Source organism: Haliotis asinina, chromosome 11, assembly GCF_037392515.1.
Source record: "Haliotis asinina isolate JCU_RB_2024 chromosome 11, JCU_Hal_asi_v2, whole genome shotgun sequence".
NCBI lineage: Eukaryota > Metazoa > Mollusca > Gastropoda > Lepetellida > Haliotidae > Haliotis > Haliotis asinina.
This window is the reverse complement of record NC_090290.1, coordinates 23,328,849-23,353,706: the sequence shown is the minus strand read 5'-3', so window position 1 is coordinate 23,353,706 and position 24,858 is coordinate 23,328,849. Positions and strand designations below refer to the sequence as shown.

Genomic DNA, 24,858 nt, shown 5'->3' with positions numbered 1-24,858 from the left:
TTCTTGTCATCTTACTTTAATTGCAGGTAGAATAGGTCCCAAGGAAATTAGTCACTCTTGTCTTTCAGCTGTAATTATGGGCAGAATAGGGCCCAAGAACATTGGTCATTCTTGTCATACAGCTGTTATTTCAGGTAGAATAGGTCCCACGGACACTGGTCATTCTTGTCTTCCAACTATAATGCTAGGCAGGAAAGGTCCAAAGGACATTGCCCATTCTTGTGATCTAGCTTTAATTCCAGATAAAATAGGTTCCAAGGACATTGGTCATTTTTGTCATTCAAGGCACATTAGGTCCCAAGGACATTGGTCATTCTTGTCTTCCAGCTGTTACTTCAGGCAGAATAGGTCCCAAGGACATTGGTCAGTCCAACTGTAATTCTAGGCAGAATAGGTCCAAAAGACGTTGGCCATTCTTGTCATCTAGCTTTATTTGCAGGTAGAATAGGTCCCAAGGAAATTTGTCACTCTTGTCTTTCAGCTGTAATTATGGGCAGAATAGGGCCCAAGAACATTCGTCATTCTTGTCATCTAGCTGTTATTCTGGGTAGAATAGGTCCCACGGACATTGGTAATTTTGCCCTCCAGCTGTCATTATGGGCAGAATAGGTCTCAAGGACGTTGGCCATTCTTGTCATCCAGCTGATATTCTGGGCAGAATAGATCAAAAGTACTCCATGCTTATCCTCCAGCTGTAATTATGGGCAGGATAAGTCCCAGGTACTCAATGCCCGTCTTCCAGTCAGAATTCTGTGAGAAAACTTTATTTTGTCCTTACTGAGACCTGCTTAGTCATTGGTTGTCTTTGTGTTGCTGTAATACTGCTGACTCAGACGACTCAAACATCATTCATTCATGTCATAACCCTCGGTGCCAGACCTGTCTGGATGTTGAGCTGTCATGGAGATTCCCACTGCTATGAACTAATTCATATATTTAGTCATTGGTTGTCTTTGTGTTGCTGTAATACTGCTGACTCAGACGACTCAAACATCATTCATTCATGTCATAACCCTCGGTGCCAGACCTGTCTGGATGTTGAGCTGTCATGGAGATTCCCACTGCTATGAACTAATTCATATATTTAGTCATTGGTTGTCTTTGTGTTGCTGTAATACTGCTGACTCAGACGACTCAAACATCATTCATTCATGTCATAACCCTCGGTGCCAGACCTGTCTGGATGTTGAGCTGTCATGGAGATTCCCACTGCTATGAACTAATTCATATATTTAGTCATTGGTTGTCTTTGTGTTGCTGTAATACTGCTGACTCAGACGACTCAAACATCATTCATTCATGTCATAACCCTCGGTGCCAGACCTGTCTGGATGTTGAGCTGTCATGGAGATTCCCACTGCTATGAACTAATTCATATATTTAGTCATTGGTTGTCTTTGTGTTGCTGTAATACTGCTGACTCGGACGACTCAAACATCATTCATTCATGTCATAACCCTCGGTGCCAGACCTGTCTGGATGTTGAGCTGTCATGGAGATTCCCACTGCTATGAACTAATTCATATATTTAGTCATTGGTTGTCTTTGTGTTGCTGTAATACTGCTGACTCAGACGACTCAAACATCATTCATTCATGTCATAACCCTCGGTGCCAGACCTGTCTGGATGTTGAGCTGTCATGGAGATTCCCACTGCTATGAACTAATTCATATATTTAGTCATTGGTTGTCTTTGTGTTGCTGTAATACTGCTGACTCAGACGACTCAAACATCATTCATTCATGTCATAACCCTCGGTGCCAGACCTGTCTGGATGTTGAGCTGTCATGGAGATTCCCACTGCTATGAACTAATTCATATATTTAGTCATTGGTTGTCTTTGTGTTGCTGTAATACTGCTGACTCAGACGACTCAAACATCATTCATTCATGTCATAACCCTCGGTGCCAGACCTGTCTGGATGTTGAGCTGTCATGGAGATTCCCACTGCTATGAACTAATTCATATATTTAGTCATTGGTTGTCTTTGTGTTGCTGTAATACTGCTGACTCGGACGACTCAAACATCATTCATTCATGTCATAACCCTCGGTGCCAGACCTGTCTGGATGTTGAGCTGTCATGGAGATTCCCACTGCTATGAACTAATTCATATATTTAGTCATTGGTTGTCTTTGTGTTGCTGTAATACTGCTGACTCGGACGACTCAAACATCATTCATTCATGTCATAACCCTCGGTGCCAGACCTGTCTGGATGTTGAGCTGTCATGGAGATTCCCACTGCTATGAACTAATTCATATATTTAGTCATTGGTTGTCTTTGTGTTGCTGTAATACTGCTGACTCGGACGACTCAAACATCATTCATTCATGTCATAACCCTCGGTGCCAGACCTGTCTGGATGTTGAGCTGTCATGGAGATTCCCACTGCTATGAACTAATTCATATATTTAGTCATTGGTTGTTTTTGTGTTGCTGTAATACTGCTGACTCAGACGACTCAAACATCATTCATTCATGTCATAACCCTCGGTGCCAGACCTGTCTGGATGTTGAGCTGTCATGGAGATTCCCACTGCTATGAACTAATTCATATATTTAGTCATTGGTTGTCTTTGTGTTGCTGTAATACTGCTGACTCAGATGACTCAAACATCATTCATTCATGTCATAACCCTCGGTGCCAGACCTGTCTGGATGTTGAGCTGTCATGGAGATTCCCACTGCTATGAACTAATTCATATATTTAGTCATTGGTTGTCTTTGTGTTGCTGTAATACTGCTGACTCAGATGACTCAAACATCATTCATTCATGTCATAACCCTCGGTGCCAGACCTGTCTGGATGTTGAGCTGTCATGGAGATTCCCACTGCTATGAACTAATTCATATATTTAGTCATTGGTTGTCTTTGTGTTGCTGTAATACTGCTGACTCAGATGACTCAAACATCATTCATTCATGTCATAACCCTCGGTGCCAGACCTGTCTGGATGTTGAGCTGTCATGGAGATTCCCACTGCTATGAACTAATTCATATATTTAGTCATTGGTTGTTTTTGTGTTGCTGTAATACTGCTGACTCAGACGACTCAAACATCATTCATTCATGTCATAACCCTCGGTGCCAGACCTGTCTGGATGTTGAGCTGTCATGGAGATTCCCACTGCTATGAACTAATTCATATATTTAGTCATTGGTTGTCTTTGTGTTGCTGTAATACTGCTGACTCAGATGACTCAAACATCATTCATTCATGTCATAACCCTCGGTGCCAGACCTGTCTGGATGTTGAGCTGTCATGGAGATTCCCACTGCCATGAACTAATTCATATATTTAGTCATTGGTTGTCTTTGTGTTGCTGTAATACTGCTGACTCAGATGACTCAAACATCATTCATTCATGTCATAACCCTCGGTGCCAGACCTGTCTGGATGTTGAGCTGTCATGGAGATTCCCACTGCTATGAACTAATTCATATATTTAGTCATTGGTTGTTTTTGTGTTGCTGTAATACTGCTGACACAGATGACTCAAACATCATTCATTCATGTCATAACCCTCGGTGCCAGACCTGTCTGGATGTTGAGCTGTCATGGAGATTCCCACTGCTATGAACTAATTCATATATTTAGTCATTGGTTGTTTTTGTGTTGCTGTAATACTGCTGACTCGGACGACTCAAACATCATTCATTCATGTCATAACCCTCGGTGCCAGACCTGTCTGGATGTTGAGCTGTCATGGAGATTCCCACTGCTATGAACTAATTCATATATTTAGTCATTGGTTGTCTTTGTGTTGCTGTAATACTGCTGACTCGGACGACTCAAACATCATTCATTCATGTCATAACCCTCGGTGCCAGACCTGTCTGGATGTTGAGCTGTCATGGAGATTCCCACTGCTATGAACTAATTCATATATTTAGTCATTGGTTGTTTTTGTGTTGCTGTAATACTGCTGACTCAGACGACTCAAACATCATTCATTCATGTCATAACCCTCGGTGCCAGACCTGTCTGGATGTTGAGCTGTCATGGAGATTCCCACTGCTATGAACTAATTCATATATTTAGTCATTGGTTGTCTTTGTGTTGCTGTAATACTGCTGACTCAGATGACTCAAACATCATTCATTCATGTCATAACCCTCGGTGCCAGACCTGTCTGGATGTTGAGCTGTCATGGAGATTCCCACTGCTATGAACTAATTCATATATTTAGTCATTGGTTGTCTTTGTGTTGCTGTAATACTGCTGACTCAGATGACTCAAACATCATTCATTCATGTCATAACCCTCGGTGCCAGACCTGTCTGGATGTTGAGCTGTCATGGAGATTCCCACTGCTATGAACTAATTCATATATTTAGTCATTGGTTGTCTTTGTGTTGCTGTAATACTGCTGACTCAGATGACTCAAACATCATTCATTCATGTCATAACCCTCGGTGCCAGACCTGTCTGGATGTTGAGCTGTCATGGAGATTCCCACTGCTATGAACTAATTCATATATTTAGTCATTGGTTGTTTTTGTGTTGCTGTAATACTGCTGACTCAGACGACTCAAACATCATTCATTCATGTCATAACCCTCGGTGCCAGACCTGTCTGGATGTTGAGCTGTCATGGAGATTCCCACTGCTATGAACTAATTCATATATTTAGTCATTGGTTGTCTTTGTGTTGCTGTAATACTGCTGACTCAGATGACTCAAACATCATTCATTCATGTCATAACCCTCGGTGCCAGACCTGTCTGGATGTTGAGCTGTCATGGAGATTCCCACTGCTATGAACTAATTCATATATTTAGTCATTGGTTGTCTTTGTGTTGCTGTAATACTGCTGACTCAGATGACTCAAACATCATTCATTCATGTCATAACCCTCGGTGCCAGACCTGTCTGGATGTTGAGCTGTCATGGAGATTCCCACTGCTATGAACTAATTCATATATTTAGTCATTGGTTGTTTTTGTGTTGCTGTAATACTGCTGACTCAGATGACTCAAACATCATTCATTCATGTCATAACCCTCGGTGCCAGACCTGTCTGGATGTTGAGCTGTCATGGAGATTCCCACTGCTATGAACTAATTCATATATTTAGTCATTGGTTGTTTTTGTGTTGCTGTAATACTGCTGACTCAGACGACTCAAACATCATTCATTCATGTCATAACCCTCGGTGCCAGACCTGTCTGGATGTTGAGCTGTCATGGAGATTCCCACTGCTATGAACTAATTCATATATTTAGTCATTGGTTGTCTTTGTGTTGCTGTAATACTGCTGACTCAGATGACTCAAACATCATTCATTCATGTCATAACCCTCGGTGCCAGACCTGTCTGGATGTTGAGCTGTCATGGAGATTCCCACTGCTATGAACTAATTCATATATTTAGTCATTGGTTGTCTTTGTGTTGCTGTAATACTGCTGACTCAGATGACTCAAACATCATTCATTCATGTCATAACCCTCGGTGCCAGACCTGTCTGGATGTTGAGCTGTCATGGAGATTCCCACTGCTATGAACTAATTCATATATTTAGTCATTGGTTGTCTTTGTGTTGCTGTAATACTGCTGACTCAGATGACTCAAACATCATTCATTCATGTCATAACCCTCGGTGCCAGACCTGTCTGGATGTTGAGCTGTCATGGAGATTCCCACTGCTATGAACTAATTCATATATTTAGTCATTGGTTGTTTTTGTGTTGCTGTAATACTGCTGACTCAGACGACTCAAACATCATTCATTCATGTCATAACCCTCGGTGCCAGACCTGTCTGGATGTTGAGCTGTCATGGAGATTCCCACTGCTATGAACTAATTCATATATTTAGTCATTGGTTGTCTTTGTGTTGCTGTAATACTGCTGACTCAGATGACTCAAACATCATTCATTCATGTCATAACCCTCGGTGCCAGACCTGTCTGGATGTTGAGCTGTCATGGAGATTCCCACTGCCATGAACTAATTCATATATTTAGTCATTGGTTGTCTTTGTGTTGCTGTAATACTGCTGACTCAGATGACTCAAACATCATTCATTCATGTCATAACCCTCGGTGCCAGACCTGTCTGGATGTTGAGCTGTCATGGAGATTCCCACTGCTATGAACTAATTCATATATTTAGTCATTGGTTGTTTTTGTGTTGCTGTAATACTGCTGACTCAGACGACTCAAACATCATTCATTCATGTCATAACCCTCGGTGCCAGACCTGTCTGGATGTTGAGCTGTCATGGAGATTCCCACTGCTATGAACTAATTCATATATTTAGTCATTGGTTGTCTTTGTGTTGCTGTAATACTGCTGACTCAGATGACTCAAACATCATTCATTCATGTCATAACCCTCTGTGCCAGACCTGTCTGGATGTTGAGCTGTCATGGAGATTCCCACTGCTATGAACTAATTCATATATTTAGTCATTGGTTGTCTTTGTGTTGCTGTAATACTGCTGACTCAGATGACTCAAACATCATTCATTCATGTCATAACCCTCGGTGCCAGACCTGTCTGGATGTTGAGCTGTCATGGAGATTCCCACTGCTATGAACTAATTCATATATTTAGTCATTGGTTGTCTTTGTGTTGCTGTAATACTGCTGACTCAGATGACTCAAACATCATTCATTCATGTCATAACCCTCGGTGCCAGACCTGTCTGGATGTTGAGCTGTCATGGAGATTCCCACTGCTATGAACTAATTCATATATTTAGTCATTGGTTGTCTTTGTGTTGCTGTAATACTGCTGACTCAGACGACTCAAACATCATTCATTCATGTCATAACCCTCGGTGCCAGACCTGTCTGGATGTTGAGCTGTCATGGAGATTCCCACTGCTATGAACTAATTCATATATTTAGTCATTGGTTGTTTTTGTGTTGCTGTAATACTGCTGACTCAGACGACTCAAACATCATTCATTCATGTCATAACCCTCTGTGCCAGACCTGTCTGGATGTTGAGCTGTCATGGAGATTCCCACTGCTATGAACTAATTCATATATTTAGTCATTGGTTGTCTTTGTGTTGCTGTAATACTGCTGACTCAGACGACTCAAACATCATTCATTCATGTCATAACCCTCGGTGCCAGACCTGTCTGGATGTTGAGCTGTCATGGAGATTCCCACTGCTATGAACTAATTCATATATTTAGTCATTGGTTGTCTTTGTGTTGCTGTAATACTGCTGACTCAGACGACTCAAACATCATTCATTCATGTCATAACCCTCGGTGCCAGACCTGTCTGGATGTTGAGCTGTCATGGAGATTCCCACTGCTATGAACTAATTCATATATTTAGTCATTGGTTGTCTTTGTGTTGCTGTAATACTGCTGACTCAGACGACTCAAACATCATTCATTCATGTCATAACCCTCGGTGCCAGACCTGTCTGGATGTTGAGCTGTCATGGAGATTCCCACTGCTATGAACTAATTCATATATTTAGTCATTGGTTGTCTTTGTGTTGCTGTAATACTGCTGACTCAGATGACTCAAACATCATTCATTCATGTCATAAACCTCGGTGCCAGACCTGTCTGGATGTTGAGCTGTCATGGAGATTCCCACTGCTATGAACTAATTCATATATTTAGTCATTGGTTGTTTTTGTGTTGCTGTAATACTGCTGACTCAGACGACTCAAACATCATTCATTCATGTCATAACCCTCTGTGCCAGACCTGTCTGGATGTTGAGCTGTCATGGAGATTCCCACTGCTATGAACTAATTCATATATTTAGTCATTGGTTGTCTTTGTGTTGCTGTAATACTGCTGACTCAGACGACTCAAACATCATTCATTCATGTCATAACCCTCGGTGCCAGACCTGTCTGGATGTTGAGCTGTCATGGAGATTCCCACTGCTATGAACTAATTCATATATTTAGTCATTGGTTGTTTTTGTGTTGCTGTAATACTGCTGACTCAGACGACTCAAACATCATTCATTCATGTCATAACCCTCGGTGCCAGACCTGTCTGGATGTTGAGCTGTCATGGAGATTCCCACTGCTATGAACTAATTCATATATTTAGTCATTGGTTGTCTTTGTGTTGCTGTAATACTGCTGACTCAGACGACTCAAACATCATTCATTCATGTCATAACCCTCTGTGCCAGACCTGTCTGGATGTTGAGCTGTCATGGAGATTCCCACTGCTATGAACTAATTCATATATTTAGTCATTGGTTGTCTTTGTGTTGCTGTAATACTGCTGACTCAGATGACTCAAACATCATTCATTCATGTCATAACACTCGGTGCCAGACCTGTCTGGATGTTGAGCTGTCATGGAGATTCCCACTGCTATGAACTAATTCATATATTTAGTCATTGGTTGTCTTTGTGTTGCTGTAATACTGCTGACTCAGATGACTCAAACATCATTCATTCATGTCATAACCCTCGGTGCCAGACCTGTCTGGATGTTGAGCTGTCATGGAGATTCCCACTGCTATGAACTAATTCATATATTTAGTCATTGGTTGTCTTTGTGTTGCTGTAATACTGCTGACTCAGATGACTCAAACATCATTCATTCATGTCATAACCCTCGGTGCCAGACCTGTCTGGATGTTGAGCTGTCATGGAGATTCCCACTGCTATGAACTAATTCATATATTTAGTCATTGGTTGTCTTTGTGTTGCTGTAATACTGCTGACTCAGACGACTCAAACATCATTCATTCATGTCATAACCCTCTGTGCCAGACCTGTCTGGATGTTGAGCTGTCATGGAGATTCCCACTGCTATGAACTAATTCATATATTTAGTCATTGGTTGTTTTTGTGTTGCTGTAATACTGCTGACTCAGATGACTCAAACATCATTCATTCATGTCATAACCCTCGGTGCCAGACCTGTCTGGATGTTGAGCTGTCATGGAGATTCCCACTGCTATGAACTAATTCATATATTTAGTCATTGGTTGTCTTTGTGTTGCTGTAATACTGCTGACTCAGACGACTCAAACATCATTCATTCATGTCATAACCCTCGGTGCCAGACCTGTCTGGATGTTGAGCTGTCATGGAGATTCCCACTGCTATGAACTAATTCATATATTTAGTCATTGGTTGTCTTTGTGTTGCTGTAATACTGCTGACTCAGACGACTCAAACATCATTCATTCATGTCATAACCCTCGGTGCCAGACCTGTCTGGATGTTGAGCTGTCATGGAGATTCCCACTGCTATGAACTAATTCATATATTTAGTCATTGGTTGTCTTTGTGTTGCTGTAATACTGCTGACTCAGACGACTCAAACATCATTCATTCATGTCATAACCCTCGGTGCCAGACCTGTCTGGATGTTGAGCTGTCATGGAGATTCCCACTGCTATGAACTAATTCATATATTTAGTCATTGGTTGTCTTTGTGTTGCTGTAATACTGCTGACTCAGATGACTCAAACATCATTCATTCATGTCATAACCCTCGGTGCCAGACCTGTCTGGATGTTGAGCTGTCATGGAGATTCCCACTGCTATGAACTAATTCATATATTTAGTCATTGGTTGTTTTTGTGTTGCTGTAATACTGCTGACTCAGACGACTCAAACATCATTCATTCATGTCATAACCCTCAGTGCCAGACCTGTCTGGATGTTGAGCTGTCATGGAGATTCCCACTGCTATGAACTAATTCATATATTTAGTCATTGGTTGTCTTTGTGTTGCTGTAATACTGCTGACTCAGACGACTCAAACATCATTCATTCATGTCATAACCCTCTGTGCCAGACCTGTCTGGATGTTGAGCTGTCATGGAGATTCCCACTGCTATGAACTAATTCATATATTTAGTCATTGGTTGTCTTTGTGTTGCTGTAATACTGCTGACTCAGACGACTCAAACATCATTCATTCATGTCATAACCCTCGGTGCCAGACCTGTCTGGATGTTGAGCTGTCATGGAGATTCCCACTGCTATGAACTAATTCATATATTTAGTCATTGGTTGTTTTTGTGTTGCTGTAATACTGCTGACTCAGACGACTCAAACATCATTCATTCATGTCATAACCCTCGGTGCCAGACCTGTCTGGATGTTGAGCTGTCATGGAGATTCCCACTGCTATGAACTAATTCATATATTTAGTCATTGGTTGTCTTTGTGTTGCTGTAATACTGCTGACTCAGACGACTCAAACATCATTCATTCATGTCATAACCCTCGGTGCCAGACCTGTCTGGATGTTGAGCTGTCATGGAGATTCCCACTGCTATGAACTAATTCATATATTTAGTTATTGGTTGTCTTTGTGTTGCTGTAATACTGCTGACTCAGACGACTCAAACATCATTCATTCATGTCATAACCCTCGGTGCCAGACCTGTCTGGATGTTGAGCTGTCATGGAGATTCCCACTGCTATGAACTAATTCATATATTTAGTCATTGGTTGTCTTTGTGTTGCTGTAATACTGCTGACTCAGATGACTCAAACATCATTCATTCATGTCATAACCCTCGGTGCCAGACCTGTCTGGATGTTGAGCTGTCATGGAGATTCCCACTGCTATGAACTAATTCATATATTTAGTCACTGGTTGTCTTTGTGTTGCTGTAATACTGCTGACTCAGACGACTCAAACATCATTCATTCATGTCATAACCCTCAGTGCCAGACCTGTCTGGATGTTGAGCTGTCATGGAGATTCCCACTGCTATGAACTAATTCATATATTTAGTCATTACAGGTCATGAAACATTAGACATTGTCAATAAACTTTCAATTGATTTTCAGTGGAGGTGCCAGCTAGCCATCTTTGATAGAGAACATGAAAAACTCAAATAATGTTGCACTGAAGAACTTAAAGTGCTTGATTATTCAAGGGTCAAATAGTACTTAGGTCATTTAAGACTTCATTATGAAAGGTGCTCTGTGTACTAAGTACCAGTGTTGCCATGAAATAATTGAAATAATCAAAGAATGGTTGCAGTGACCAAACGACTAGCAATCAATCTCATTTTGTCATGTTTGAACACAAATGATTTTGGAAGTACTGTTGCAGTCTTTGAAACACTTGATATGGAACATATCCTCGATGTTGTCAGGGCCTGAAAATGTGTTTATTTCTTAGAAAACTCACTTCACTAACTGAAACGTCATGATTGAATATTTCTTGAAGACACCTGGGGACATTTATGTTCATGATATATTAGTCATCACTTTAAAGTAATAAGTTACATCATGGTATTAGATATCTGCAATAGCAACGTTAACCTGGATAGGGAAATCTGGAAATTGATGCTGATCAATTCGATAATGATTCGTTCGTTAGTAATGAAGCAAGAATAAATTGTGAAATTTCAAACTATTACCAACACTAGAATACCCACCAGTGACAAGGTGTTTGGTGTATTGGAAATATCATGATTCAAGAACCTAAATATCAAAGACACTGCACACTTTATGAAGATCCCATGTATCTCTATTTCAGGATGCTGTCACTCTCTGTATCTTGGGAGCCGGGACATCGTTTGGTGAAGCAATCCTCACCAACAAACCACATCATGCAACTGTAGTGACCCGAGACTACACAGAGCTCATTCGTGTCGAGCAAAAGGACTTCAAAATACTGTGGGATGTAAGTAGTGTTATAGGTATAGTCAGTATTGAATTGTGTTGGAAGTATGGACAGAAGAGAATGATTTGTTGCTCACAAGTTGATCATAGTAATATTTTTTTCAATATATTTCCCAAACATTTGTCTTTACTTCAAACCATCAAAATCCCTGTACGTCTAGAAGCAGTTGTAATTAAAAATTATCAGACTATATTTCCCATTCTGTAGATGACTTGGGTTTGTTTCCAGGCCACTGTTGCATGGCAACTGTATTACTGTGCAGTATCAGTCAAAAATGCTTTCACATTCATGCAAATTATGTAGATGGGGTGGATGCTACCAGTTGCATACTTCCCTTTTTTCAATATCTGATGTCATCAGTAATTTTCACTAATCTGTTCATAAACGTTTCACAATTGTCATTCCTTTTACATTTGTTTCTGGGAATAGTCAAGACTGGGTATTCTATAACACCAACATCCTATGTTTAGTTATATGTGATAGATACTCATTAAACACTCTGGAACTAACCGTAAACAAAGAGGCAAACTTTTCTGTCTGTCTGTCTGTGTGTCTGTGTGTCTGTCTGTCATCCAACATCCATCCATCCTTCCATCCATATTTTCAGCAGGATGTGTAAAAATCAGCTGGGTTTGATGTCTCAAACAAAATTGAAGTTCCACCTCTTCCTGAGTTTGTTCTAATGTCTTGAAGGACTGGCTGAAACAATTTTTGTTATTCTAATCAAAGTGAAGCAGGATTGTGACAGTATTTCACTCTTGAAATGTCACACAGAATCAGAAATATTGATTCAGAGCAACTTGAGATGTTTGTCAGATGCCAGGCTGTCAGGTTCCTGCACCCTTCACTCAGTGGCCTAATGTGTTCAAATCTCACTGAAAAACCTTCTTTTAAGATGTTTTTAGCTGTTACTCATTAACACACATTTTCCCAGCAAAAATATCACGTGCACAACACTGTTTTCTTCACAGGCCCGCCTAATCTAATGAGGTCTTGAAAAAATATATGTTATGTCACTGATGTTTATTTACGGGAGTTCTGTATATTTTTAAATGTCTCAAAAGGTCAGAAATCCTGGCTGATCTAGGTACATCCTTTTCCAATTCTATGCAAATGCTCCATGCTTTATAGGCTCATCATAATTCCTATTCTATACAAATGCTTCTTGCTTTATAGGCTCTTAGGCTCATCATATTCCTATTCTATACACATTTTTCTTCCTTTATAGGTACATCATATTCCTATTCTATTCAAATGCTCCATGCGTTATAGGTACATCCTTTTCCATTTCTATGCAAATGCTTCTTGCTTTATAGGCTCATCATACTCCTATTCTATTCAAGTGCTCCTTGTTACAGGTACATCATATTGCTATTCTATTCAAGTGCTCCTTGTTACAGGTACATCATGTTGCTATTCACGTGTACCTTGCTTTATACACATGGGCTTCTTGCTCTGTACATATACATTTTTTCTATACATGTACTTTGTGCTTCTATGTGTTTATTCCCTAAAACATATGCAGCACTCACATTTGCTCCATATGCAGTCTAAAATTTGCTTTATGTATATGTTCCTTGTCTGTATGTATGCTTAATCTTGTTCAATACAAATACTTCTGGGACGTAAAGCATTATATATACTTCATTCTCTGTACAGATGAGCTTAAAGGTACACTATCACGTCACACTTCTTTACAAAGTATTGCTGCATTTCCCTCTTTAATGCTAACATCAGCCCCTAGCAAAGGTACCATATAAATTATTTTTTTAAAAATTACGTATTAAGACTACAAGAAAAAATTAAAAAGTTTGAATAAATTAAGGCAATATTGCGTTAAATTGAGTTGTATGCCCTCTGCTGACTGAAACTTTGAGCATCTTGATTTGTACATATGAATAATTAAGCTCTATGCAGCTGTTTAATATTGTTCTGAACATATATTTCAGCTTACTCTGAACATATCCATAATCTTAATTGAACATGTGCATAATTTTTCTCTAAATATGTTTAATCTTGACCTAAAAAATAGGCTTTTGATCTGCATATTATTGCCTTTAGCTTGATACAAGTGATAAATCGAAGGTTAAGAAATGTGCATTCCCAATTTCTTACCTATTTGCAGTTGCTTGCTTAACTTTAAATACAGTACACCAAGACCTTTCCCCTTTATTTATTTCATATGAACCTTAAGCCTGGAAGCATCTGGAGTATGAGGCAACAGCCATAAAGTGACGACTGTTCAGACATTTATGTGGAATGTCGGACTGCAGATCTTTAGACATCAGGGACACTGATAAACTCGCTGTTCACAAACTGGCCTCAGGGGGAATATGTACAAATCAATTACAAGAAGTCACACTAGATATTTGGGCCAGATGATAAGGTCGGTAACCACAGAAATTACTGGCCTGGGAGGAAGTGTGTATTTTCATGTGTGATGGTTTCGTGTTTCTTTTGACGAGGACATGCAGCTTTGCTGACAGTGCCATCTGTGAATGTTACCACTGGTAAAGACCACAAGTAGGATTTCTACTTGACTGTCATTGTGTGTGTCTTGTGTTTGTGTTTCAGAGAAACAAACAGTTGATGGAAGGAGTAATGACGCCTCTAAGTGCCTTGCCTCTAGGTAAGCTGTTCAAGATGTTGTGGTGGTGGTTGAAGTTGTGGTTTTGGTTGTGGGGTTGAAGAGCAGGGGATGAGTTCAGTATTTCCAATAAATTAGTTTGTCATTTGGTCACCAGGGCCTGCTACTGCCCACAGGCTTTAAAATCTACAGGACTGGAATGAAACCTCAGTGGGCCAATTTTGTTAAAAGTCAAACCAGTAAAAACAAAATCAGTCTAAGTAAACTTAGTCTCAGTGTATTTCGTTACACTCCACCACTGTGCCTAACAAAACCTAGTAGAAGGTCACGTCAGGTAACCTTTGAGCGACCAATGAGTAGTATAGGGAATGACAGTTCTGGCTCACTTTCAAGAAATGTCTCTACAAAGCCTTATTTACTAAATAAGGCTTTGGTTGGCCCCTTAGCTCTTGCTACTATTACCCCTACTACAAAAAAGTTGGCAGTAATTACTGTGCCTTGGTAGGAGGTAACACTGTGCCGTACGGTACGATCAATAATTCTTCTCTTACAAACCCCCTACCCGGCCCATCCCTCAAGTAGTACAAGTTAGGTTCGTCGGCTTTCATATCCACTTTATCTATGTTGTAAGTTTTGACTGACCATATAGGATCGGTGGCTCGCTTACGGCTATCGCCCCTATGTTATGTTTATATCGATGAAACAGTTTAACGTGAACCGCCTACGATCTCTTTGGTGTTCATAATAAAGGCTTGATGGGCTTTTTGTATTCCCTGTGCTATGTACTTTTTTTTCTCGTCCTCGCTGATAGCAGACTTACGAGACTTGGACCGAATATCTTGTTTCATTCCGTTATATTTTGTGAGTTCAGAGAGGATTGAACGAAACTCCTCTTCTGAGATCTTACTATCAGAGAGTGCCGTGGAAATTCGCTCACTCACTGTGTTCAGCTTTGCTTCGGCCAGAACCCTGATCTCGTCGTGTTTCAATGCCTTACGATTAAGTCTGCGTGATACTAACTTAAGCGCCAACCCTACCAACCCTGTCACCCCAGCTGTTATTTCAATACCTAGCACTATAGGTGCAGCCACGATGGTGGTTAACAACCCAACGCCTGCCGCCCCTAGTCCCATGCTGGTTGCCATAAGGGTAGTGTCAGCCCCGTTCACGATATTGAAAGCTCTATTATACTTTTTACATAGTGCTTTCCGCGTGTCACGGTCTTGTTCTAGTTGGCGTTTCACATCACATAACTGCCTCAAGCGGAATCCATCTACGGTTTCCAGCGTTTTCGCTACTTCCTCTACGACTGGGTACAGACCCATCCTATAATGTATATTTTGAAAGATATTTTAATTGGGTTTCAGTTAAAAATCTATCAATGAATTTGAAGTCTACAAGTTCTAGACCATCAGTTATGGTAATAGGTAAGAGGCTAATAGACTTTTCTGTTGTAATATAAACTCCCTTACGGAGGCTTATTAAGTGGTTTATAGGACCCGTGGGGGTATCCCGTTGTATAACAATACGACAATATTTGTGTGCGTGTACGGCATGCCAGCGTATTGACACCCCGGGTAAAATTTGGTGTACTATTGCGATGTTTTCCTGGTTAAAGAAGACTTCTATGATGAGTGTGAAAGAGGAGTATATTCTATCAACAAGATCTTTACCATAAGGATTATTGCTAAATGTTATTTTAGTTTTTAATACAGTCATTAACCTATTTTTCCCGTTACTTCTTATGGATAATAATTCCTCCGGAATGAAATCCCCGGCCCAGATACCGTTGTTCCTAATCTTAGAGACAAACGTATTTTCGTTTAATATGATATAAGGTGAGGTGAGTGTTAAGTTGATCAGCCATTTGGGCTCTTTAAAATCTGATAACAACACCCGTCTGTACACGTTGTCTTTGAATTGTAGGATATATAATTCATCTTCCTCACCAGGCTGATCGAATCCCTCCGTATCTCCTAGGTCGTTAAGCGTAGTGTTGGGATGATGACTGGTCATTATTATACTATTACGATATAATTTCCAACTGGTTTTCTGATAATAATTCAGGGGTTAACTTCATACCCATGAAGTGTATGTTGTCAGGCAGGAAGATATTGATTAGTGATATCTTATTTTCCACGATCACGTTGACCCCCTGCAGACTGGTCTTGGAGTCGACACCCACCCGCACGTAAACGTTGCAAACTTGAAACTGGTGTTGTTTCACCCACCCGAGTTTGATCCCCTTCACGATCTCGACATCATTCACCGATGGTTCCCCTAGGTAGACTTTGATGATCAGTGTTGAGTTTGCCGGCAGACTCTCTAGTATCTTGACCACGCCTTCGAATTCAGACACCAACTGCAATTTCACGTTTTGTATGGTTGGTTTACTCGATAGCATGTGGGCTGCTATAGTGTTGACTGGGCTGACGACTATACTACGTCTCTGAGTTGGTACGTAAGCCACGAGCAGAATTCCATTGTTCACGACTTTGTTTAGGTGGTTGTCTTTGTTATCAGTGAACACGTAGGGGGAGACGAGTCTAATATTGATAAACCAGTCGTTCTCGGGTAACAACACCCACTTGTCATCTTCGGTGAAGACGAGCATATATGGTTTGTTTTTGACGACGGTAGTGCTCTCAACATCGTCTAAGTCGAACAGTTTACCACCGAATGATGGGTATATTACCCAATTATTATCACCGGTGTTGACAAGGGTGTACTTAGTGTTGACTATTGCTCTTGTGGTATCTATCATATCACTTAGGGTTCCACCGGAGGGGATTTCAACGCGTTTGTAAATGTTGTTTTTCAGTTGCAAGGCATACGATTTACCATCTACTCCGGGAGCGTCGAAACCGCGTGTGTCTCCGAGGTCGGAGATCCCGATATTGACGCATTTTTTCACTCCGGGCCCTTGTGCGCTGGTCATGTTACGTGAAGCGTTAAGCTGAGGTATCCTATATTTACAGGATTATGATTTATATCTAACACCGATATTGTCAGCTCAGGTATGTTGCCCTGGGTTAATCTCTTATACTGCCGTGGTGAAAACGACTCGGTTCTACCGTCGTTGAATTTCTCAGTTTTAACCGGCACTGCTCTCAGTATAGTGGAAGGGTGACCTCCTTGAATGTTGTACGTTGTGCTCACCTGATCGAGATGAATGTACAGCTCTCGGTACGGTACTAGATCGGGTAACTTCGTGCCTGTGACGGTTGTTGTTGGTTTTATCTCGTCAGGAGACATACCGAGTATCCTCGCTAATGGTCGGCCTAGCCTCAAGGAGGTTCTTCCGTTGTTGATTAACACCACTGTGCCGTTTGAGTCGTTCATCTTGAGTTCGGCTCCCAGGGGTTTGAAGACCTCGTCGTTTAGAGAGCACACGCTGTAGTAGCCGTCAGTTATCTGGCTGCGAGCCCCACTGACGAACAGCTTATTGTTGCTGATATTAATGTTAGTCCATTGCGGTAGGTAGGTGATATCGCAGAGTGCGACTTCGAGTTGACCTGACGTGTTATCGATCGCGTGCGTCAGCTGAACGGCCTCACCGCTCGTTATTCCTGGAAGTGTTATGTACATATTATAATATATAATTTATATATTATAATATGGATTTAGCACACTTGAAAATCGTGGTGAATGCAGATGGTACGGGGTTTAAAACAACCTTTATTAATATCTTTGAAAAATATATCGTGTCCGTTAATAACGCGCAGGCGGTGGTAAACTGGAATCAAAACCCAATGCAGTTTTGGCAGAACCAACTAAACTTTGCTGTGTGGTGTGCGACGACAGGGTCGGGTGTGACACCAGACTACGGTATAGACGAACTGAGTAAGGCGGTTATTTTGTTTCATATTTATTATCAAACGAGACGAATATTGAAGGAAATAAGTGCTCCTCTCCCCCAAGATAAAGCGTGGAGTATGACGAATAACCCCTATGATAGACACGCTTATGAACGTATTTGTGGGGAGTTTGAGATTCCAACGAATAAAGACTTTCGCCTTCCTGGTGTGAACCATGGTCTCGGTATAGTTCTCGTGTACTTCTACAGGTCCGGAACATATCAGGCCGGTTCTAAAGATGGTTCATACAACCCAAACCGTCATACATTTACAGGCCCCACAACGAATGAAAAGATCCATGTCAGCTGTATAAAGCAAACCAATCCTGATGCAGCCACAGCCTGGACTAAAATGATCTCAAAAACATCGAAAGAATTCACTCGTGCTGGTACAATACGCTTGAACGACTCGATTCGAACGTACGTGTGGGCGCTGTTGGGTGCGCAGTCGATGACGCGTTCCAACATCCTCGGTAAGGGAACTGCTTACGACGCTCAGACACAGTTCGTTTCCAACGTTGAGGATGCTATCAATTCTCCAGTTGATCTCCCGCGGGCCATCGAACGCTACCAAAACGTGTTAGAATACGCCAGATCGAAAGTCAATTACGTGTTCGGCGTGGGGTTGTACATGGCTCCGAGTGATATGCAACTGAGAATAAAAAAAGTGGTGGGTTATAACAACAAAATAGTCATAGCCACGGCGGACCAAAAGTTGGGTATCAACCCCGATATTAACACCCCCTATATCCCACACATCCCACCACGTGAAAAGGGTATAGTGGCGCCACCCCCGGAGCCTAAAGTTCATGTACCCCATATTCATGTGGGGGGACCCCCCTATCAGCAGCATATTGATAATAAAACAGCCCTAGTGGTTGGTGGGGTAACTTTGGGACTTATTTGGTTAAAGATTTCTTAGCCGCTACGTACACCAGACCCGCCACGGCGACGATGGCTGCCCACAGAGTTGACAAGGCCAGTGGTTTTTTATTGCTCTTGTTAAAGAGGTCAACCCCTGGGTCAGACTTAAGACGTAGAACACCCTTTGTATCAATAAAAAAATTCTTATGGTATCGACCCTGTGGTTCAACGTAGTTTTTATCTCTTCTTAAACTTTCGTAATAATCATTTACCGTTGTTTCCAAGAGTTCTTGGTTCAATGGCGAACTAGTAAATGAGGTCTCCTGCTCATCATCGAATGCCTGGGCACTAGCGCCCGGCATCTCCGTCATATCTATATCTTCATCCATTAGTATTAAAAATATATTTCTTTTATATAACAATGTACGGCAGAAAATTAGATCCTTTCAGAAGATTGAGAGAGCCATTAGGTGCCAGAGCCGTGCGACAGTCGGTGACCATCACCAACAATCCCAGCAAGATAGACCAGAATCAAACTCTGCTGGTTAGATTTCCAAACCTTGGTGAGAATGACCTCATTGTACCAGGCACTGTTCGACTGGCGTTCAATATCACGTTGACCTCTGACAACGACAAACGCGAGCTAGTGCGGAACGTGGGTCGAGCTATCATCAAGAAAACGACCGTCAAGATAAGTGGTAACGAGGTGCTGAGCATCGACGACAGCGACGTGTTTCACTGCTACAGGGATCTCTGGAAAAGCGAGGGAGAACGAGTCAATGATGTGTACCAGGGTATCAGCAAATCAACCCGGGCGCGCATAGGATACGTCTTCACGACAGACCAGCAAGACAAGCTATCGGACGGTGAAAAGGCCATCGCTCTAGCATACGGGAATCGATTCTGCGTGCCGCTCGACTTCGAGTTGCTCACGGGGCACGCGCCGTTTTACCAGGCCGCGCTGGGTGATAGGCTCGAATACGAGCTCACGTTTAACGACTATAGCAAAGTAGTGCGTACGCCGAACGGTGATGAGGCTAGTTATGCCATAGACAACATCTCTCTTGAGTTCGACATGGTCACTAGCCCTGAGCTGGCCAGGCAGGTTCGAAGCCAGTACTCTGGGAAGATGGCTATCCTGTACGATCGCGTACTGAGGCATAGGTCAGTCGTGCGAGATAAGAGCGACACTGTGTGGAATATCAACCTGAACGTGCCGGCGCGATCGATGAAAGGTATCCTGGTCGTCCCCGTGGAGGATTACGATCCATTCCGGAGGGACAGCGAGAAGTTTTTCAACCCCGAGATTGAAAAGGTGGAAGTGACCATCGAGGGCGTGCCCAACCAGCTGTTCAGTCATGGCATGAGACCACACCAGCAGTGGGATGAGATAAAAAAGCTACCAGTGGGGGATTACATAACAAAGGACCTGGACCTCGGCTCCGTGCAGATCGGTGAATACCTGACCACCAAGTACGCCTTATGGTTGGACATGCGATCCACGGATGATGATAAACTGCACGGTAGCGGGCGCCGTATAGATAACGGCAGCGAAGGGATAACCATCCAGATTACTAAGAAGGCTCAAACCGCTGGTAAGTTGAAATTATATCTGTACGTTATTATGGACGCGCAACTTAATATAGACAATGGGAGATTCGTGCAAGCCATCTACTAGTGGGGGAGACCCCCACACCCCCCGGGGGTACCCCCCACTACCCACTGACCCACACTGCGCCATAGTGTGCGGGCAGACTGGCTGTGGGAAGACCGTTTTCGTGTTGGATATGTTGGAGGGTTACTACAAGGATGTGTTCGATAACATCGTTATCATGTGCCCTACTCTGAGCATGAATAAAACTTACGCGCGACCTTGGGTGATAACGGACCCGGACGTACACAAAATCGACCCTGGAACACGCCTGCAGGACTGGTTGAAAGCTCTTCACGAGAAATTTAAAGGGGAACCGACGCTGTTCATACTGGACGACTGCAGCGCTAATCGCGAGATAACAAAAAAGAGAGACATGCTATCGTACCTGGCCTTCTCCGTCCGGCATGCAAATCACAGCGTCTGGGTGCTAACGCAGAAGTTCAACTCGGTGTTGAAAGACCTCAGGGAGCAGACGCGATGGGTAGCCTTATTTCACTGCAAGGACAGGGATTCGTTCGAGGAGTGTTTGAGAGAGAACGATGTGATGAGTAAATTAGAACGGGAACGGGTGAAGAAACAGCTCGCTGAAACTAAACACGCTAAGCTCGTTCTAAAAACCGACCAACCAGTAGCATATATAGTATGCTAAGCTAAAGCTAAGCAAAGCTAAGCAAAAGCTAAGCAAAGCTAAGCAAAGCTATGATATTTGAAGTATTTGTCGTGTGCAACTTAACCTTCATTTCTCTGTGTTTTGCCTGTATCGGGTATTATGTAGTTAAAACTAAATCTTACTTGTTATATTATAAGATGGAGTGTGAGGAATTGCTCGAACAATTGTCGTTGGAGGGTTCCCCCACTGGGGATTCCCCCAAGCGAGAGAAACTGGTGGCGTTGGCTGTTGGCGGCAAAGCCAAACATTACTTTGGAGACTACACTCCGGATAAAATTCACAAAATGTCAGCCGAAGAAATCGATAAGCTGTACGCTAGATACGAGTCCCGGCTCGGAGCAGAAATGACAAAGACAATAGGATCGGCTATGACCCAGATATACACCGGTATTGTATCACACTTCCTTCCCATTCCACCAGAGCGCCGACTTTACCTGTGGGAGGACCTAGATAAAGACCCTTTTATCGAACACGCCGTGAGCTCTATCAGCTGCGGGCTGTACCACAAATATGGTATGTTGTTGGCTCCAGTGACGGCGGCGATTATCACGGCAAAACATTGTCAATTTGAGAGAAAGAATAATAATAATAGTATAGATGTCCGAGGTGACGGAACCAGTGAGTCCCGAGGTGACGGTGGAGACCCCAGTGGTGGTACCCCCCACACCCCCAACAGTGACGGTGGAGACCACTTCAACAGTAACCAGGCAGAAGAATCCTAAGAGAGTAGCTGCCGGTAAAAAACGGTGGTGTAACCAACATAAAGTGACCAACCCAACCAGACTGTTGTTGGCTGTAGGTGCCGTGGTTATAACATGGTTATACGTGGGGGTACCCTCCCACAGTGAGCCACCACCCACCCACAACAGTGGGGGTATGGGGGTATCCCCCATGGTAGACCCGCATATCATGTTATAATTTTAATATTTTATATCATATACATAATGTCTGAGGGGAAAACGTTCGTCAACGACGCATACCACGCCACAGTGGTAGCCAGTCTAGCAGTAGGGTACGCTCGGTTGACTAAAATGGTGCTTAAACAACCAACTATCAAGCTAGATTTCAACCTGCAGGATATGGGTATGCTCATAATGAACCTTGGTATGGCGATGGCCACAAAAGACATCCTAGTAAAACAAGGAATAATACCTGATAATATAATGAAATAAATATAGGGATGGCCACGATAGCTATGATGGTCGGTGGGGCGTTAGTGAATGCCCTGGCATTTTCCGGGAGTAATTTCCTCTTCTCGAAACTACGAGATGATCACGCGGCTGAAATACAGGAAGAAAGGAAGCGGCACGATCTCGCTACTGAGAACTTACAAAAGGCACAGGACGAGTACGTTAAAAAACGCCTCCAGAGGATCGATTTTATTAATGAACAGCTCAAGCGTGAAAACCATGCCATTAAAACATTCTACGATGTCGATGAAGCAATGAAAGAATACTACCTACTAACTGGTAAACAATTGGAACCGCTCAATAAACCCACACTCGCTCAATACTACACACCATCCAAGGGACAAATGAATCGTGAACTGGGCTTCATAGTGTTGGGTATAGCAGCTACTGCGTTGGTTGCTAAGCAATTAAACTAAAATACCTATATAAGTAAACATGAGACCCGCTCCATACCGATGCGAATATATACTTATGGGGAAGACCGAGGCCTGTGGTAGGAAATGCAGGAATCAGGGGTTCTGTTGTTTCCATATGGGAAGTCCTAACTACACGTGTTCTGTGTGTGGTATCGGGGTTAAAGGACACTACTGTCTATGTAAAGCTCACGGAGCGAACGTAGTCAGACATCAACTCATCTACGAGAATAAAAAAGGCTATATAAAAGAACGTAGGCGACTGCTCAAGATAGCCACTTAAGAGTTACCTCCCCTTACTGTGAACCAATTAGACATTAGTTCTCTTAGGTGTAAACACGATGTCTACTGTAAGCGAGCTCAAGAGGGTCGCAAAACAGAGAGGTGTTATCGGGTATTCTAGAATGCGGAAGTCAGCATTGTTGAGATTACTAGGTTTAGAAGCCCCTCCTACGGTAAAACAATTAAAAGCTCAAGCAAAACAGCTTGGGCACACGGGTTATTCAAACCTGGGGAGAGCCGGGTTAACCGCATTGTTATCACATGCCCCCGTAGCACGTCCCACTGTAAAACAACTGAAAGCCGAGGCACACGATTTGGGTTTAGGCGGGTATTCCCGTATGAGAAAACCACAGCTTTTAGAATTATTACGGCAGAATAGAGCTATTGACCTACAGTTCGTGAGCACTGAGCGCGCTGTAGGTAACTATTTGAGAGGTTGGCGCATGCACGTTGATAGAAACATAGACATTACAGATATCAAGCCTCTGATAGCTGATAAGGTCAACCAGGAACTAAATAATCTAGGAAGTATCAAGTTTCAGATCACAGTGAAAATGTCGCTCGATAAGCAGGTTGGGGGCCCCACAGGGGCCACTGAGTATGTTCAGCCTTACTTCCGAGGTCAACAAGAGGTCGTCACACATGCAGAGACCATTGACGCATCAATCGATACAAGTTTTCAGCAGATACGAGAATACCTAGAACGCTATACACACTTGGGGTCCGGGTGGGCTGTAGATAAAATCGATAATGTCTATCTAGACATAGCTAACTACGTGCCGTTCAGAGGCGGGTCATACCTAGCCTTGCCTCCCTACTATAGGAACAAACATGCCATAGTAAACGTTAAGAATAGAGGAAACGATTGCCTTAGGTTAGCTATCAGGTCAGCCTTATTTCCAGCTGGCAAGAATTCAGATAGGCTTTCTAGTTATCCCCAAGACGATGGGCTTAATTGGGATGGTATAGATGAACCCACCCCCATATCCCAGATCACTAAAGTAGAAAAACAGAATAATCTGGCTATAAATGTCTTTGGACACGAAGGTAACAAAACAATAGTACACAGGGTCAGCCCGGTGAAGGATCGCCAAGTTATCAATATATTCATGATCCAACTAGGTGAAAAGTATCACTACACGTGGATAAAACATCTCAGCCGGTTGTTGCACGACCAGTCGAAACACGATGGGGAAAAACACTTTTGTGTACGATGCCTACACGGTTTCAGTCGAGCTGATTTATTAGAATCCCACCGGGATGATTGTCAAGGTGTGGGGCAGACGGCCATACGAGTCGACATGCCTAAGGAAGGTGAAAATATCCTAAAATTCAGTAACCACAAGAACCAAATGTCTGTACCTTATATTATATACGCCGACTTCGAAGCCTTAATTGTGGGTGGGGATTCCCCCAGTGGTAGCTTCACCCACAAGACACAAGAGCATAAAGCCTGTTCGTTTGGATACATTGTCGTCCGTTGTGACGGGGAAACGAAAGCTCCGGTAGTGTATAGGGGGCCTGACGCGGCTGAAAGGTTTCTAAAGTGTTTGCAGGAGGAAGAAAAAATTATTAGGAATGCATTGTATAGAATCGCTCCCATGCGTATGACCCGAGCCGACAGGCTAGCTCACGCTAGTAGCACTAACTGTCACGTGTGCGACTCACCACTTAACGGTGATTCGGTGAGAGATCACTGCCACATAACTGGTAAGTATAGAGGCGCCGCTCACA

At 42.5% G+C, this 24,858-nt stretch overlaps 1 protein-coding gene across 1 annotated transcript in view; it reads left to right on the top strand.

Annotated features, from left to right (window-relative positions):
- The window catches only part of LOC137255344 (rap guanine nucleotide exchange factor 4-like), an 86,882-nt gene that overhangs the window by 5,301 nt on the left and 56,723 nt on the right, over positions 1–24,858 (top strand). The window contains exons 4-5 of the mRNA XM_067792790.1: positions 11,462–11,608; positions 14,183–14,237. Of these exons, the coding sequence (XP_067648891.1) occupies positions 11,462–11,608; positions 14,183–14,237 (202 nt within the window). The remainder of the gene's footprint in view (positions 1–11,461; positions 11,609–14,182; positions 14,238–24,858) is intronic.